The sequence below is a fragment of the Natator depressus genome, chromosome 2, assembly GCF_965152275.1.
Source record: "Natator depressus isolate rNatDep1 chromosome 2, rNatDep2.hap1, whole genome shotgun sequence".
Classification (NCBI taxonomy): domain Eukaryota; kingdom Metazoa; phylum Chordata; order Testudines; family Cheloniidae; genus Natator; species Natator depressus.
In genome coordinates, this window is record NC_134235.1 from 51,021,919 (window position 1) to 51,039,912 (window position 17,994).

Consider the following 17,994-nt stretch of genomic DNA (forward strand, 5'->3'; position numbering starts at 1 on the left):
TCTTCCAGGTCATTGATAAAAATTTTAAATGGTGTAGGGCCAAGAACCAATCCCTGCAGGACCCACTAGAAACAGACCTGCTTGATGATGATTCCCTGTTTACAATTTTATTTTGATACCTATCAGCCAGTTTTTAATCCATTTAATGTGTGCCATGTTAATTTAATAACATTCTAGTTTTTTAATCAAAATGTTGTGCGGTACCAAGTCAAACGCCTTACAGAAGTCTAAGTATATTACATCAACACTATTACCTTTATCAGCCAAATCTGTAATCTCAATAAAGATAGATATCAAGTTAGTTTGACAGGATCTATTTTCCATAAATCCATGTTGATTAGCATTAATTGTATTACCATCCTTTAATTCTGTATTAATCAAATCTTGTGTCAGCTGTTCCACTATCTTTCCTGCAATCAGTGTCAGACTGACAGTCCTATAATTGCCTGGGTCATCCCAGTAACCCTTTTTAAATATGACAGCCTTGGTCAGGGAACGTCACAGATTTTTCCCTTCCTACTATCCATTGCCCTCCAACTCATTCCCCAAAGGCCTGCACCTGTTCTTGGTGCATTTCCTCTGCTGGGCTAGAATTTCCCCCCATCTCCCTTCCTCTGTTGACACAGAAGTAATCAGATTGCACAATAAATCTTGGGCCTTGTAGTTAATGGCTCAACCAAATGGTTTCCGATTCCTTTTCTGCAAAGTCACCAGTATAAGCTATCCACTGAAGATGAAGATGCCTCTCAACAAACTCATTTGCTAGAATAGCAACAGAAAGCAAACACAAATGCGGCTGGGTAGGGGGAAGAGGAGAATACAAATGAAGTGAGTTAAAGCCTGTATTTCGTAAAACAGTGCCGTATGCAGTATGAATTACTTTATAATGCTTGACTAATCCAAAACACCAAGAGAGTTGTTCTGTTTTTAAATGTGCAGTAGAACCTCGCTGATCTTCATACTTTCAAATTCACACCAAAAATTAGTAGTCTCTCCCAAATGCCCAGCAAAAATGCAATAGCAAAGCCTTGTACTGAATTTATTAGTTTAAAAATTAATTACCAGTAATTCATTATTTTAAAAATTAATGGCCAGTAAATTTATTAATGGGCTATGAAGTATAATAAACAATAGGAATTTATCTAGAGTTGTCAAATTCAATGATCAAGGTGCATTTTGTGAGTCATGAGCCTTGTTTTTTATTGTGTGTGCACTTGCTGACTGATTTGCAAAGTCCAGTCATTGGCATTGGTTCATTAATGTGAATTTTTGAGGTTCTCCCACCTAGATGTGAGTTTTCGCTCTGCTTTTTGATAGAGTTCCTCTGTGACAGCTGAATTCACAGCTAGTGATGTTCAGTAGTTTTGTTTTGGTGCAGTCTGTTTTCAGAAATTTGCTTCCAATCCATTTAAATTTTCCTGATTGTCTGTCTCTTGGAGTAGTTTGGCAGAATGTAAATGGAAGTGCTATTTGAAGTATCCTGTAATATAAAGATAGCTACTTTTACAGCCACAAAAATGGAACAAGAGCTCAGCCCTGAATATATACCTATTCTAGAGGCCTGATTCATCCCTGCTACTGGAGGCAAACCGTGCCTGTCTTAACAAGCAGGGGACACTGTGCCCAGGCAGGTTTTGCACTGCTGCTTACTGAGAGGTTCTGCCAGGCAGCTGGGTAGCTTTAAGTTGAAATTCAGGCTATATAGCAAACTCTCTGAATGAAGAAAAGGAGGACTTGTGGCATCTTAGAGACTTAACAAATTTATTTGAGCATAAGCTTTCGTGAGCTACAGCCCACTTCATCGGATGCATACCGTGGAAAATACAGTGGGGAGATTTATATACACAGAGAACATGAAACAATGGGTGTTACCATACAAACTGTGACGAGAGTGATCAGGTAAGGTGAGCTATTACTAGCAGGAGAGCGGGGGGAGGGGGGAAACCTTTTGTAGTGATGCTCAAGGTGGGCCATTTCCAGCAGTTGACAAGGAACAGTGTGGGGAGGGGGGGTGGAATAAACATGGCGAAATAGTTTTACTTTGTGTAATGACCCATCCACTCCGTCTTCATTCAAGCCTAAATTAATTGTATCCAGTTTGCAAATTAATTCCAATTCAGCAGTCTCTCGGAGTCTGTTTTTGAAGTTTTTTTTGTTGAAGAATTGAAACTTTTAGGTCTGTAATCGAGTGCCCAAAGAGACTGAAATGTTCTCCGACTGGTTTTTGAATGTTATAATTCTTGACGTCTGATTTGTGTCCATTTATTCTTTTACGTAGAGACTGTCCGGTTTGGCCAATGTACATGGCAGAGGGGCATTGCTGGCACATGATGGCATATATGACATTGGTAGATGTGCAGGTGAATGAGCCTCTGATAGTGTGGCTGATGTGATTAGGCCCTATGATGGTGTCCCCTGAATAGATTCATTCTCTGAATGAAGTTGCCTGGGATTCTGCTGAGAATCAGTTATCCTCACTCTCCCTGCTACAGCAGGCTTTTCCCACTTTTGGGAAGATGCAAGCACACAGTAGGCCCCTTAGCTAGCTGTCACAACCCCTGCCCTGGTAGACTTACCATCCCCTGTGGACCCTTGTGCTACACATCATTCTAGGGCTGAATCTAGCCCCACATTTTCAAAGTTTTTTTTTATCTTAAAGCGGGTGGTTACTTGGTTGGTTGGTGGGTCTGTTCTGTAACCTAACCAGTCTTTTAAGCTAATGGCCAAGTGATGATAAAGTGAAAATAGTGTGTGTGTGTGTTGACTTAATAGAATTAAGCACAAGTAACTAAAATAAAATAAAAACTGTCCCACTCAATTTTAGCTTTGAAATTAAAGAGTGCTTCCAGGTATCCTGTTACTCAGCTGAGAGTGCTGCTTATTTTACCTGCCCTACTTTTGTTTCTTTAGGCCTCAATCCAGAAAAGCACTTAGGCACATGAGTAGTTGAAATCACTGGGGTAATAGAGAGAGAGAGGTTCACAACATCTTTCATGCAAACCCATTTTCATTTCAGTATTTTTCCCTTTGATTTGGGCTGATTTGCTAAAAGTAGTCAACTTTAGTATACGGTAGGTGATCGACACAAACTTTCAGATCTGGTTCTTTTCTGATTCTCTGCTTGAGTAGTTTTGTTGCCATCTTCTAGTGTCCTGTGGACTAGGTAGGGTTGCCAGGCATCCAGTTTTTGACTGGAATGCCCAGTTGAAAAGGGACCCTGGTGGCTCCAGTCAGCACCACCAACCAGGCCGTTAAAAGTCCAGTTGACAGTGCTGCGGGTTTAACGCAGGCCAGCTCCTACCTGTCATGGCACTGCACTGTGCCCTGGGAGCAGCCAGCAGGTTGGCTGCTAGGTGGGGGGGGGAGGGGGCACCAGCTCCGCACTCCCATTGGTCGGGAACTGCTGCCAGTGGGAGCTGGGGGAGGGGGGCAGTGCCTGCAGGTGAGAGCAGCACACAGAGCCTCCTGGCCCTCCCCACCTAGGAGCCAGACCTGCTGGCCGCTTCCAGGAGGCAGTGCGGAGTCAGGACAGGCAGGGAGCCTGCCTTAGCCCTGCTGCGCCACTGACCGGGGGCCACCCGAGGCAAGCCCATGCCCTTGCCCCAGCCCTGAGCCCCCCAAAACATGGAGCCCCTTCTTGCACCCCAAACCCCTCATCCCCAGCCCTACCCCAGAGCCTACATCCCCAACCGGAGCCCTCACCCCCTCCCGCATCACAACCCCCTGCCCCACCTCCGTGAAAGTGAGTGAGGGTGGGGAAGAGCAAACCATTGAGAGAGGGGGAATGTAGTAAGCGGGGGGTGGGAGGCGGGCAAGACCTCGGGGAAGGGGCGGGGAGGGCATTGGGGAAGGGGCGTGACTGGGGTGTTCAGTTTTGTGCGATTGGAAAGTTGGCAACCCTAGGACTAGGTGTTGGATCATATTAAAGAAGTTCTGTATTAAAATCACAAATGAGTTTGATTCCTCATAGTTTAAATTCCAGGGTATTACTAATTATGAGGTCTCTTGGTTTTTGGTCTCTTGTTTTTACTATTTCTCTCCCTCTGTGTGTGAAACTTGCAAGCTGCTAATTGTGTTAGTACATCCTAAGACAGAGTCTGTTCTCAAAGCAGTACTTTGTAACAACAACTACTCACAGAGAGAGAGACTCAAAGTGATACTTTGTAACAACAGAAACAGCACACCGAGACTCCCTGCCCTTTTGTTGTATTTATCTCGCTTTGTTAACAATTGTGATTAAAATAGAGATAGAGGATGTATGTGGATGGATGCTTGGTGTGGATAATAAATCAATGATCAGGGAGGTGCCAGCCTAGGAGTTCAGTATTGATCGGCCAAAGAATGCGCAGAGTGGAGACAACCAGATGACCCCCGGAGGGCAGACTGGAATCCACCCAACAGCCTCAAGGATGGGAGAACCGAAGAACAAGATAACATCTGGCAGCATGGAGCCATCAGGAATGTGCCATCTGCAGATTGATTCAGCAACAGCATGATGAAGCAATTGCCATAGACTGGCATAGGAATACATTCCTATAAAGATGGTCTCTAGAAACTGAGAACTTTGGGGTCTGAGTCTGCAAACCAACTTCCAGGAGCATCAGATGAGCATCTGATAAGGCCCTGCTCCCTCCTCGTGTCCAGGCCACCTGGCCAGTGGGTTGGCACGAGCAACTCTAAGGCTGGTAACTATGATAACAACCTTGCAGAACCTGTGTGTGTGTGTGTGTGTGTGTATGAATGAATGTGTGAATAAATATGAAATTGAATGGAATGTTATAGCTGTAACTAACTGCTTATTATGATTCTTTCTGTATTCAGAAAGATAAATGTGGCATTTTGCCTTTTCCCCTTTAATAAGATCCTGCTGGTTTTTATTTTATTGGTATAACATAGGCCTATCATGAAACTGCTGAAAGAGTCATTTACTGAGATGTTTTCTGCCTTCCTTTCAATGTGTTTCAGAAAATCTTCGGAAGAACTGGACATGGATAAAGTGACAGCAGCTATGGTACTAACCAGTTTATCCACCAGCCCTTTGGTTCACAGCCCTCCTGTACGGCCCAATGGTAAACATACAACATAATACTCTGGGGGATTGTAAGAAGTGGTAGTAATACATTATACTGAGAATCTGAAAGTTACTTTTCCGTTTTGTGGCAGGCACATAGCACACCTGAATAAATATGGTAGGGATAACGTATCCTTACCTGCCCCAGTAGTAGTAATTCAACTGGAAAAGAAAAATAGCTGCCCAATTGTCCTGTTGTACCCATTGTAATTATCCACTAGTCGAGCTAGAGGCAAGCTTGAGGACTAGTGAGAGCATTCAGGTAAGTAAGGAGGAGCAGAATCCACCTCTGGAGGGGACTGTGATTTACTCTATGTTTATACTGTGCCTAGGACAGTTGGGCCTTGACCTAGTAGAGGTCTCTAGGTGCTGTTGGAGAAAAGCCCATAAATGAGAATATGGCTTCTGAGTGGCAGTGGAGCTGCTCTGTCATCTGTAGCCCTAGCTCACCCTTTGCATGGGAGGAAAGACCAGAGGAGGATCATTACAGTGGTGGATCTTCTGACCACCCTGAAATGTTAGTTCTCCAGAGTATCAGATTATTTTATACATACACATGAAGTCAATATGGCAGTGATTTTCAGCCTTTTCCATACTATCCCCACCCACCCACATCCTCCCTAGTCAGGATATAGCCAGGACCTATTCCCATTTAGCAATATGAGAAGGCAGGGTAATTGTGACCCCCCCATCACCCCCAGGAGACCTGATTGCAACTTCAAGGCTGAAAAGCCATGCAGGAGGGTTCTGCATAAGTACAGGTCCCCCCCATGCAGTTCTGGTTGCAGAATCGGGGACTTCATTCCCATCCTGTGCATCTGTTTCCAGGATCATTTCTCTCAGACAACATGCAACCAAACTCATGAATCTCATAAGTAGGGCCCTACCAAATTCATAGTCGATTTGGGTCAATTTCATGGTCAGAGGAGTTTAAAAATCATAAATTTCATGATTTCAGACATTTAAATCTGAAATTTCATGGTGTTGTAATTGTACGGTCCTGACCCAAAAAGGAGATGGGGGGGGCACAAAGTTATTGTAGGGAGGGTTGCAGTACTGCTACCCTTATTTCTACACTGTTGCTGGCAGTAGTGCTGCCTGGAGAGCTGGGAGGCCAGAGAGTGGCAGCTGCTGGCCGGGAGCCCAGTTCTGAAGGCAGAGCCGCCGCCAGCAGCAACACAGAAGTAAGGATGGCCTGGTATGGTATTGCCACCCTCACTTCTGCGCCGCTGCCTGCAGAGCTGGGTACCCAGCCAACTGCTGCCCCTCTCCAGCCACCCAGCTCTGAGTGCAGCACAGAAGTAAGGGTGGCAATACCATGACTCTCCTAAAATACCCTTGCAACCCCCCTGAAAATCCCTTTTGGGTCAGGACCGCCAATTTGAGAAATGCTGGTCACCACCGTGAAATCTGTATGGTATAGGGTAAAAGCACACAAAAGACCAGATTTCACGGTCCGTGACAGGTTTTTCATGGCTGTGAATTTGGTAGGGCCCTACCAAAAAGACACTTGATTACACGAACACAAGTATGAAACAATTCATAAATCTGATAAGCAATTTGTGTTTTCAACATCTGATAATGAAATTGATAAGAAAATGTCATTGATAGTTTGAGAGGGCTTGTAAGGGTTTAAAAATTTATATTATGTGGCAGAGATCCTGACGCCGTGATGCACTTGTTGCAGGTCCATGGAGACCTAGCCTGTCATGTGTGCTGGCTCTTCCTCCTCACTTCCAGCTGCTGACTATACACTAAATACTCTCCTACTGTAAACAATTGCAGTAGTTGCAGCAGGGATATTAACGGGTCATGATTCCGTGGATGAGGCGGGAGTGAGCTGGGAATAGAAGCACTCTTTCTATTAAGATGAAGTCCACACTTAGAAAACGTTTGAGAAACCCTTGCTTTTGAGGTTTCATAAGAATAGCTAATTCTTCATCTTTCCTAAAAATGTTAATTTCCTTCACTCCATATAACATGCCCACTGCCTGGGAATCTGTGTATCTAAGGTACTTAGATAGCCCCCTCCCACCCTAGCATCTGAACACCTTCCAACAATTTAAAAACACAAATAACAACAAGAGAGCATCAGTGCATGCTCTTGTCAAAGTCAGATTCAGGACTCACATAATTTGCTAGACCACTCTGTTTATTAGCAAAGCGCTTTGCTAATGCACCCAGATATGAGCCCCTCTCTGAGGCTCAAGATAACTTATTTATACAGTTTTGCCAAAGCCAATTTAACATAAGAGACAAAAGAAAGCAGAAACTGACAAATATACATACATATCTTATTTGCATACTAACGTTTACCAATCTCCTAGCTCAGTAGGAGCTCTTAAGTTAATTAGTTTGAGGACCCATTGTCTCACACTCCTTAATGTTTCTCTTCCTGACAACTATATTTCAACAAACCCTTCAAGTAGCATTTCTTTAATGAATTATAATTTCGATATAATTCATTCTACTTTCACACTCTCTAATAGCTTTTGATTGGTCAGCTTTCCCAGTTGATAAGTTCTACTAAATTGTTGTTAATATGTACAAGGTCATGGATAACTGAGTTTGATATTCATTCTGGTGCAGTTTTGAGTGCTCTGTGATATTTCTACATATACTGTTTGAATATTTGCTAAATGCTGCAAAGATAAAATTAAAAGTTTTAAACATTATTAAACATTTGCAAGAATGGTGGGCTAAATTCTGAAGTCCTTACTCAGGCAAAATTTATCACTGCTTGAATGAGAGTTTTGCCTGAGTGAGTCCTTAGAAAAGAGTAAGGATTTAATAATTTAAATCTGTTTTAGTATTGCTGGAATATACTAACATTATTTTGACATCAGTAATGTAATTTAGTAGTGATTGATTGTACATGGGCTTTTTTTTTTCCAAAATAGGAAACAACTAGCACTGTAAGAAGAAAAGGAGTACTTGTGGCACCTTAGAGACTAACAAATTTATTTGAGCATAAGTTTTCGTGAGCTACAGCTCACTTCATTGGATTCATCAGAAGTGAGCTGTAGCTCACGAAAGCTTATGCTCAAATAAATTTGTTAGTCTCTAATGTGCCACAAGTACTCCTTTTCTTTTTGCAGAGACAGACTAACACGGCTGCTACTCTGAAACCTAGCACTGTAAGGAAATTTGTTACATTTTGCTTAGCAGGTTAACAACATTAGTTTTAGCATTCATATTTAAGTTGGATTCTGCTCTACAGTAGAGTTGCTCTGGATTTCTCTCTGTGTAAACTAGATCAGAATACGGCCCCTTTTCCCCACAAATCAGTAATATTGGGTCTGATGCTCATTTACAGGTAGCCCCCCCTTTATACCGCTCTGGCAATGTAAAGGGGCCATAAAGTGGAAGTAAATTACAATTATACTTATTTTAAGCCTCCTTTACGCTGCCAAATGTGTTAGTGTAAATGCAGATCAGGTCCACTTTGTGTTTGTTTTCTTCTTGTCAACCTCATTTAGTCGTTTTCTTTTGTATTTGTATTTCAAAAATGTTTTTGATTAAATCTCCATCTCACTGAGGTAAAGGGAAGCTGTAAAACCAGAGAACACAAAGCACTGCCATAAATGTGTCAGAAAATTACATTTGAAAGCATGTTTCCTCCTTTGTTTTTCTGAACAAACAGCATTTTTAAATGGTGCTAAGTTCACAAGTTGATACCAGAAGTGTTGCTTAGCTTGGTCATGGGACTGAAGTGCAACTCATTCAAAAAACAGAAAAAAGGAGAAACACACAAGAATTCCAAAGTGCTGTAACCACAAACTGAAACAGTTTTGCATTATGTACTAATGTATTGTTTTGTGCTTTGTCAGCAATGAGCTAATTATTTGTACATTTTCAAAAGGAATTGTGGAACTAACTAACTTGCCCACATTTTGCACTCTGACCCTGATCCTGCAAACACTTAAGCACATAAGTGAGTATAATTATACATGAGCTTAATGTTTGCAAGATTGGGCCCTGTGTTGTGAGCAATGGATATTTTTAATAATTTCTCATGCTTTAGGGCCTGATCCAAAATCCGTGGAAGTCAGTGAAAGATTTCTATTGACTTCAGTGGGTTTTGGATGAGGCTTTTGGTAACGAGTGAAGGAAATGATTCTTGTGCCTGTACTACCACTGAGAATGAGACTTGTGTGTGAAAAAGTGAGGAAGAGTTTGTGAGGGACAGGAAACTGCAGGTACTGTCAGCTTTGGAAAAATTCCAGTCTCACATTTAATACTGAATTTTATTATTTACTTGCTAAGCACCAGCAGAGTGCTTGGCACTGTATGAGTGGGGGGAAAGGGGTCCCCAGGAGGGGGTCCCCTGCCCCAGGGCAGGTATTTCTAAATAAATAAATAAAGATCTGATACATAAACACGCTGGCAGACCATGAGGTTGATGTTGGAGCAGTTTTGATTGTTTGGTGTTTTAACAGTAGGCTGATGACAGCATTTTTACAGATATGGGTTAGTGTTTTGGGGCTGTGTATGCATCTTCTCGGGGTGGGGGTGTCTGAAATTACAAACCAAGGATTTAGGCATACTCAGAAGTTTAAGATTGGGGAATGTGTATAGCACATTTAGGGTTTCTGCCAGTCAAAGGGAGGGGATTTGATTTTTTAATCTAATTTATTTTATCTATCAGTTTGGGCCCTATTCAGGGAAAACATTCCTATGCATGATTGTAGTGAAACATATGCTTAAGTCGCACTGAAGTCAGTATGTCCTAGGAATGCTCAAAATTAAGTATGTGCTTCAATGCTTTCCTGAATCAAGCACTCATCAATCTGACTGCTCCAGATATAGTTATATTCCAGAATAGTTTTTTGTCTCCCCGCTTCAGCTTTTTCTTTTCTAGAAAGGTGGTGTCAAGGCTGATTCCCCACTCTGGCACTTAGAGTGCAAAAGGTGGGGGCCCGCAAGGATTTTAAAAATTAATGCTGGCCACTCCAGGCTGGTATTAAACTCCCAAGGTCACAACTTCTCTCTGTCCTTGGATGGGTAGATGCTGCCACCATCCAAGTGCAAACCCCTCCCCCACCTTTCTAGAACCCAGGAAGGAAGACTTGGGAATTCCTTCCTGTGGGGGTACCCTCAAGCCCTTTCACCCCCCCTTCCCGGGAAGAGCTGAGCAAAAAAAAAAGGAAATTAGCTGTTGTCACCAGTCAATTAAACAACATATGCACAAACCTTTTAGGGACACAAAAATCCAGTCCTGCCACCAAGAGGGACTTTATAGCTAACTGGCTGGCTGGGTGTCCATAAAAGGGAGCTACCCACCCCCCCTTCATTTATCACAGGTGGGTTTTTTACTGAAACAAATTTTAGTAAGATCAGTCTGTCCTCTTTGCAAACTGAGTTATCTGGCTTTTCTCTGCCTAAGGTAAACATGGTAACTGAGCACCAGATAAAAGCAAACAGATCTCCTTAGCTTTAACTCATGACATCCGTTAACTCCTGTTGTTGCTGTTCTTACAGAATCCTTGAATGGATCTTGGAAAGAAGGAGGATTTGTGCCTTCTAGTACCAGCAGTAGTGGATACTGGAGCTGGAGTGCACCCAGTGATCAGTCCAATCCATCCACCCCATCTCCGCCTCTGTCTGCTGACAGCTTCAAACCCTTTCGAATGCCCTCTCAGCCTGATGATAGTATTGATGAAGCCGAAACCAGCAATCTCCTTTTTGATGAGCCCATCCCTAGGAAGAGAAAGGTTCGCCTCCTGTGCAGCTCCACAGTGCTACACATCCGGGATCCTGTTCTGCTGGGGAGGGGGAGGAAGAAACCCACAAAAGATCACACAAGCAACTCTGCAGGGAGTTTCAGAGGCTACACAGATACTCTCCGTAGCCCCGTGTATGTGCAAGCCCATGCAGCATGTCCCCCTTAACTCCACCCCTCTGGCTAGTACACATGCTGCCATCAGCACCAAGTGTTTGCTAGCAGATGTTGGAAACACACATAGCTCCTGCCCAGAGAAGCAGCAAGATGCTCCCTGAAGAGACCCCTGACCACGCAGGGGATTTCTGCCCTGCTTTGGCAAATTCCTTTGGGACAGGCTGTAACAGGCAGCCTCTCCCTTTTCCCTTTTTGCCATCACAAGGCAGGATTTGGCCCTGTATTTCTAGTTCACTGAAAATGCTGGTAGCTTATCGGATGCCCTAATAAGGTGAAGCACTCAGAACAAACATGAGGGGCGGGCGGGGAGACAAACTGAATCTGTATCGTGTCATCAGGCCAAATTTATCCCTAGGGAAACTTCACTGAAATCAACCTCACTCTGCCAAGGAAGGATCCGTGTGGCCACTCACAACTAAATAAATGAAACTAAACCAAATGCTTTAATTTGGTATGTAACTCCCCTTCCCCCATCACTATGTCAGCAAGCAAAGTGCCTCTCTTGAAGAAGAAAACAAAGAGATGGCATTAGTCCAAGCTTTCTTCACTCCTAACACAGCAGGATAGATTTTACGTAGCAAGATGAAAAAGAGCTTTGTGTGAGAAAGAGGAAAACAAGGTATTTATCCTTTCTTGGTGACTTCTTCTCTTGATCAGATCGAGAGCAATAATTGCCGCACTGCTGGCAGGATGAAGTTTTAATGATTGTTTTTAAACCCGATCAGATTTTATCTTTTTGCTACAGGAGTTGCTCATTTGCTGTCCCACAATCACGCTTGCCTTTGTTGGGACATCTTTTGCTAGGGTGATATAAAATACTGTTCCCTGTTGCTAAATAAAAAAACAGTATGGAGAACACATTTGCTATGATAAATTAAAAGTTAGCTATTAAAATAAATCCAGAGATAACTCTGGGGGTTGTGGGAGGACAGAGAGAGAAAAAGAAATGCTGTGATTTTTTTTATTACCCAGTTAAAGCTGTGTTTGTCATTGTTCTGATTGTTCAGCAATGATTAGGCAGATGTTTTTACAACTGCCATTCTTACGGTTTTATTATTCATATTTTACATACCCTCCACAAACATTTTATACTTGATGGTCTGTTTTGGTGTTTTCAATTTTTGGCCTGTACAACAAACATCAAATTTGTATAAGGAATGAATGATATTACATGGGGTTCACCTATAGCAAATTCACTTTCTCGTATGTTTTCATTCTGACCCTGACTAGTAATTGTCTGATTGTGACTTTGCACTTTGGAGAAAAATATTTATGATCTAATTACTGGTTTGTTAGTGCTGTCAGTCCACAAAGTGTAAATGTGAAAATACAGTGATTGATAACTTCACCAATTAGGAGTAACAGAATGCCTAATCAGTTAGTGTCAAATTACTTCTGTTTCATGGAGTCACATCTTGGACAATGTCATCTACTCCACTTCCACCCCTCAAGAAAGTTGAATGTTTACATTTTGCCATAAATTCAACCCATTCCCCACCAAATCACTTACTTATTTCTGAGTGGGAGGAGTTAAAAGCACTAAAGAATGATCAGGCAATTGCTTGACTATCTTAATACTCACTAATTTGGAGAAGAGAAGGTGCCTATAACAGTAAAACGGTTTCTATAGAAATGGACTATTCCATTGCCAGGGAAAGCAATAAATTCTTGAAAATTGGCAGGTTTCATGAGATCCAGTCTCAGGCTGACTGTTGCCTTTTTAACACACTACCCTGTGTGTGGAAATGTGGGTGTGTCTCTATTTAAATTTAATTTTATCCAGTGTTTTGATTTATCATTCTACAAAGTTAGTGGGAGGTTGCCCTTTGTTATACTTAACATTATTTGTATTTGTGGCCTTATTTTCCTAGATGCTGAGCACCCACCGTTCCTAGGGAAGTCATTGGAAGCTTTGGGTATTAAGCTCCTTTGAAAATCAGGCCATTTATCCTTCACGTGTTCAAGAGCCAGATTCTGCTTTTTCATCCCATATAGATTGACTGAAGTCAATGGGCTGCAAGGTCTTTAATTAGGGGTAGAATCTGGCCCTAAGTTTTCTTGCAAAATGATCCAGGAGGTGTTGCAGGGGGATCCCAATTTCTGCTGTAGTTACACCAAGTGTAAATCCAGAGTAGCTCTATTGTATTCAGCAGAATTACACCAGTGTAACTGACAGCAGAACATGGCCCGGTTTAGGATGGAGTAACATATAGTTACGGTGTATTACCTTTCATGTGAACATATGAATAATAGCATATTTTTTTAAAACCTGCTTTTCTTATAACTTGTCAGAACTCCATGAAGGTAATGTTCAAATGCCTATGGAAAAACTGTGGAAAGGTACTGAGCACAGCTGCAGGGATTCAGAAACACATCCGGACCATTCATCTTGGGTAAGAGGACAATCGTTCTTTGAAGAGATTTGGTACTGACCCATTTTCAGATTCTTCAATGCTCACACAAGCAGGGCCAGGTGGAGGCATAGGCATCCTGGACCAGCTTCTGGAGTCAAGTGATTACATCAGAATTTAAGGTGCCATTTAAAAAACAAACTAACAATCCCCTTCACCCCAGAAATGTGGCATGAGTGTAACCAACACAGTGGTTTCAAAAAGGAGTCACTTTACCTACTTCTAAGTCCTAAACTCCTCACTTCCAACGTTTTTGAAAACTCAGTCTGTACACTCAGAGTAAGGGTATGTCTATACTACCCACCGGATCGGTGGGCAGCGATTGATCCAGCGGGGGTCGATTTATCGCGTCTAGTCTAGACGCAATAAATCAACCCCCGAGCGCTCTCCCATCAACTCCTATACTCCACCACTGCGAGAGGTGCAGGCAGAGTCGACGGGGTAGGCAGGAGTCAACTCACCACAGTGAAGACACTGCAGTGAGTAGGTCTAAGTACGTCAACTTCAGCTTCGTTATTCACATTGCTGAAATTGCGTAACTTAGATCGATCCCCCCCCCCAGTGTAGACCAGGCCTAAGTGAGGTAAATTTGGTGCAATGACACAGTATATTTCCTGTGTAACAAAGGGATTTAATCATTTTAAGTTGAAATCTCAACAGAGCCTTTACTACAGATGAATGACTGATGCCTCCACAATCCATTTTAGGGATTTCTAAGGCACTTCTTCTTCTAGCATCAAAGTCCCATTCCAAGTTAGAGGAAGTGGCTTTCTTTACTAGTGGAAATATGACTAATGAAACTGGTGACTGCCCACCTTTGCTATCACTTCGACTAGTACGACAAATACACTGTATTTTCCATAGCCATGCTTCACGTGAGGATCTCGCAGCACTTTACCGACATTATCTATTTACCGCGAGGCAAGTATCTCAATTTACTGATGGGTAAACTGAGGCACAGAAGTTAAGTGATGGGTCCGGGCAAAAAAATGAGTCAGTGGCAGGGTCAAGAATGCCACATAGAAGACTGACTTCTAGTCCCCTGCTCTAAATACTACACAAGACTTCTGCCAAGCCCTTCCCTGCAAATGAGTAAAATGTTTATATGATACACACATCACTCTTTATAAAAGTAAGCACAGCTGAAGCTTAAATGTTCATATATTTAATTTATTTGCTATGTATCTGGGACTTTAAAAATTAACCTTGAATTGCAACAATCTTGCCTTAGTATAGTAATATGTGTTTTGTCTTTTCTTGAATTAGACGTGTAGGAGAGTCTGATTACAGTGATGGAGAGGAAGATTTTTACTACACAGAGATCAGGCTCAACACAGACTCAGTAGCGGATGGCTTAAGCAGCCTTTCTCCAGTCTCTCCATCTCTAGGATCTCCTCCTCCTTTTCCCACCCAAGATGCAAACCGTCCTGAAACTTCATGTGCCAAAACTGAGACTAAATTGATGACACCTTTGAGCCGCTCAGCTCCTACCAATCTCTACCTCGTACACACAGATCATGCTTACCAGGTAAAGTTAGTGACAGTGAACTAACCTATTTAATAGAATTCAGTGATCACACACCTGCTTGAGTTTAACAACCAAAGCCCCTTTACATCAACTGGATAATGTTTTTTGTATAAGAGAGACACTGGGAGAGACTGATACGGCCTGGCCCATATTGGATTTTTCTGCACACGTCCTAGTGGCTGCCAAAACATTTCTGATTTGTCTGTTGTGAGGTGGGCAGCTTTGCATACAAGTGGTTGAGCAGGAAAAATAAAAAGAAGGCTATAATATCTACCGCTCTGACTGGTAATTCTTTACAAATGGCAGAAAAACCCAAGCAGATTCCAACTTCTATTAGAGAACTTTCCAACTTAATTCAAACAGCATGTAAAAATGGGCTAGAAATTATTTTGAAAACTCTTGCTTTTAACATGCTTTGATCTCCTGGACACCATATAATTTCTAAGAAAAATACGGTCTTTGAAGTATTGGGGTCCATGGCCTGCTTATGGACATGAGAAATGAATTCTTACCACATGTAATAAATTTAATACTTTTTTTCATATATTGTGTGTGTATTTTGCACAAACTAAAAACCTTTGTTATGCATCTGCAAGCACCAAAGCAATATAATACACTCACTTGGATCTGATATCTAGTCTTTAGTGAGACCACCTCCAGCTGTACGTTAACTACAAGTAGAGCCCTACAAAAGTCACGGTCCATTTTGGTCAATTTCACAGTCACAGGATTTTTAAAATAATAATTGTCATGGTTCAAGCTATTTAAATCTGAAGTTTCACAGTATTGTAATTTTAAGACTCCTGACCCATAAAGGAGTTGGGGGGGGGGAAGGTTGCAAGGTTATTGTGGGGGGGGTTGCGGCATTGCTACCCTTACTTCTGCACTGCTGCTGGCGGTGGCGCTGCCTTCAGAGCTGGGCAGCTGGAGAGCGGTGGCTGCTGGCCGGGAGCCCAGCTCTGAAGGCAGAGCCGCCGCCAGCAGCAGCGCAGAAGTAACGGTGGCGTGGTACGGTATTGCCACCCGTACTTTTGCGCTGCTACTCTGCCTTCAGAGCTAGATGCCCAGCTAACAGCCGCTGCTCTCTAGCCGCCCAGCTCTGAAGGCAGCACACAAGTAAGGGTGGCAATACTGTGACCCCCCCCTGCAACACCCTTTTGGGTCAAGACCCCCAATTTGAGAAACGCTGGTCTCCCCCGTGAAAGCTGTATAGTATTGGGTAAAAGCACACAAAAGACCAGATTTCACGGGGGGAGTCCAGATTTCACAGTCTGTGATGAGTTTTTCATGGCCGTGGATTTGGTAGGGTCCTAGGTATAAGATAATTGGAGGTAGGTTTGTCAGTGCTTTGGGTTTTCCTTGGAGGTCTCTCATTCAGGTATTTTGGGAAACAGCAGTGATGACACCATTATCTGAGTGAGCACTGAACCAATGCTCCGGCATGGTGCTAATGGATACACCATCTTCCCTTCAAACAAACTTTTGTTAGCCACTTGATGCTGCTAATCTTGCCAGTTGTCTTTAGGTTTCAAACATTCCTGTCTTAACGAAAATTATTGCAGAGATTGTGATAAAGCAATTCTGATATCACTGAGAGTTACCAGATCTCCTTGATAACTTTCAGTCAGGCTTTCATTATGGATATGGCACAGAGACATTACTGACCTCATTGGCTGATGCCCTCCTGTCCTAGATAAGATTGTGTGTCGGTGTTGATTCGCGTAGATCCATCAGCAGATTCTAATAGCAGCTAGTCACATACAGACCTTAGTTGCCTAGATATTGTTGTTCAGACAGTCCTGATCCTTTCCCCTTTGAGAAATCCCAGAGATTGGCTTTAGACAGTGCTTATGTGTCCTGAGAACTATCTTGTGCAGAAGTCTGCAATATTCTAGTTTGTCATCTCTCCTGCTGAACGTGACTGTGAGTCTAGTGAGGGAGACACTCAGATATGGTGAGTGGCTGCAAACAAACATGATATTTTAAATTGATATTGGCTGGTTGAAACAACTAAAGAATGCAAGGAAAGCTCACTTTTAAATGGTCTAAATGTAAAACAAGAACCTTGTGATGATAAAGGTTGATTCACAAGAGGCATAGGAAGCCAGTCCTAAACGCAGCTACTCATTCACCCTGATAAGCAGAGAGGAACAAATTGTGAAATACTGACTTTATACAATAAGAAAGGCGTTTAGAAGATGTGTTGAAGGAAACCCCAAGTACCTCAGCAGAGCACATCTTTTAGCCAGGTTCCAACAGCCCATAGAGGAGCAGGCAGCTCAACAGAAAGATGCTTATCACAAATGTGATGAGCACATTATAAAACCTAGATGGAAGGAAAAGGAGTGAGCTGAGGGGACAATCGTGTTTTTCAAAATCTTGATTTAGCTTTATTTTTTTCAATAACTGCCCTTATATGCTGAGAATGATTTCAGCCCACTGTTTTAAACAGGGAAAGCTGTTTTTCCGTATGTTTATCTTATAATTGCAGAATAACTACCTCATGTTGTTGATCATTAACCATTTTGGTATCTGAAATTTCTCTTCTTAGTAGTTTCAACCAGAAAGTAACATTACTTTAAAGTACTATGATTCTAGTTAAAGTTTTTGTTAGAATTGACCAGATGCTGGTTTTTAGAACTTTATATATATGGTAGTTGCACTGAGGAATTAGATAGTTTGGGGAGGAAATTGTTAAAGAAATCCATTTTGTGAGAAAATCCAGCTTCCTAGAGATCCCCAGACATGCTTATTTAATTCTCCAGTTGTAAATAGAATGGCAAAGTAATTTCCTTATTTTTTTTTTGTTAGCAGCAAGACTTTGTATTGCACAGTAAAGTGTGACTTCTCCTGCTATGCAACTGTGGTATAGTAAAATATGGATTGTCTTTGTAATTACTCCCTGGCGACTTCTACGCCAAAAAAATTAAAAATTCTATGCACAATATTTTAAAATTCTGCATATTTTATTTGTCAAAATAACACAATATAATCATGCCAGTTTCAAATATGTTAGTAATTTATTTCAAAATACCTGTCAACAAATATGTTTGTCACAATACAGACAACAATAAAAGATTCAGGA

The 17,994-nt window shown here is 42.1% G+C and overlaps 1 protein-coding gene across 4 annotated transcripts in view; it reads left to right on the forward strand.

Moving 5' to 3' along the window:
• ZNF704 (zinc finger protein 704) overlaps positions 1–17,994 on the forward strand; it is a 151,924-nt gene that overhangs the window by 110,080 nt on the left and 23,850 nt on the right. For all 4 annotated transcript variants that reach the window (XM_074944185.1, XM_074944186.1, XM_074944187.1 and 1 more), the window contains exons 3-6: positions 4,966–5,069; positions 10,553–10,785; positions 13,263–13,363; positions 14,648–14,909. In XM_074944185.1, the coding sequence (XP_074800286.1) occupies positions 4,966–5,069; positions 10,553–10,785; positions 13,263–13,363; positions 14,648–14,909 (700 nt within the window). The remainder of the gene's footprint in view (positions 1–4,965; positions 5,070–10,552; positions 10,786–13,262; positions 13,364–14,647; positions 14,910–17,994) is intronic.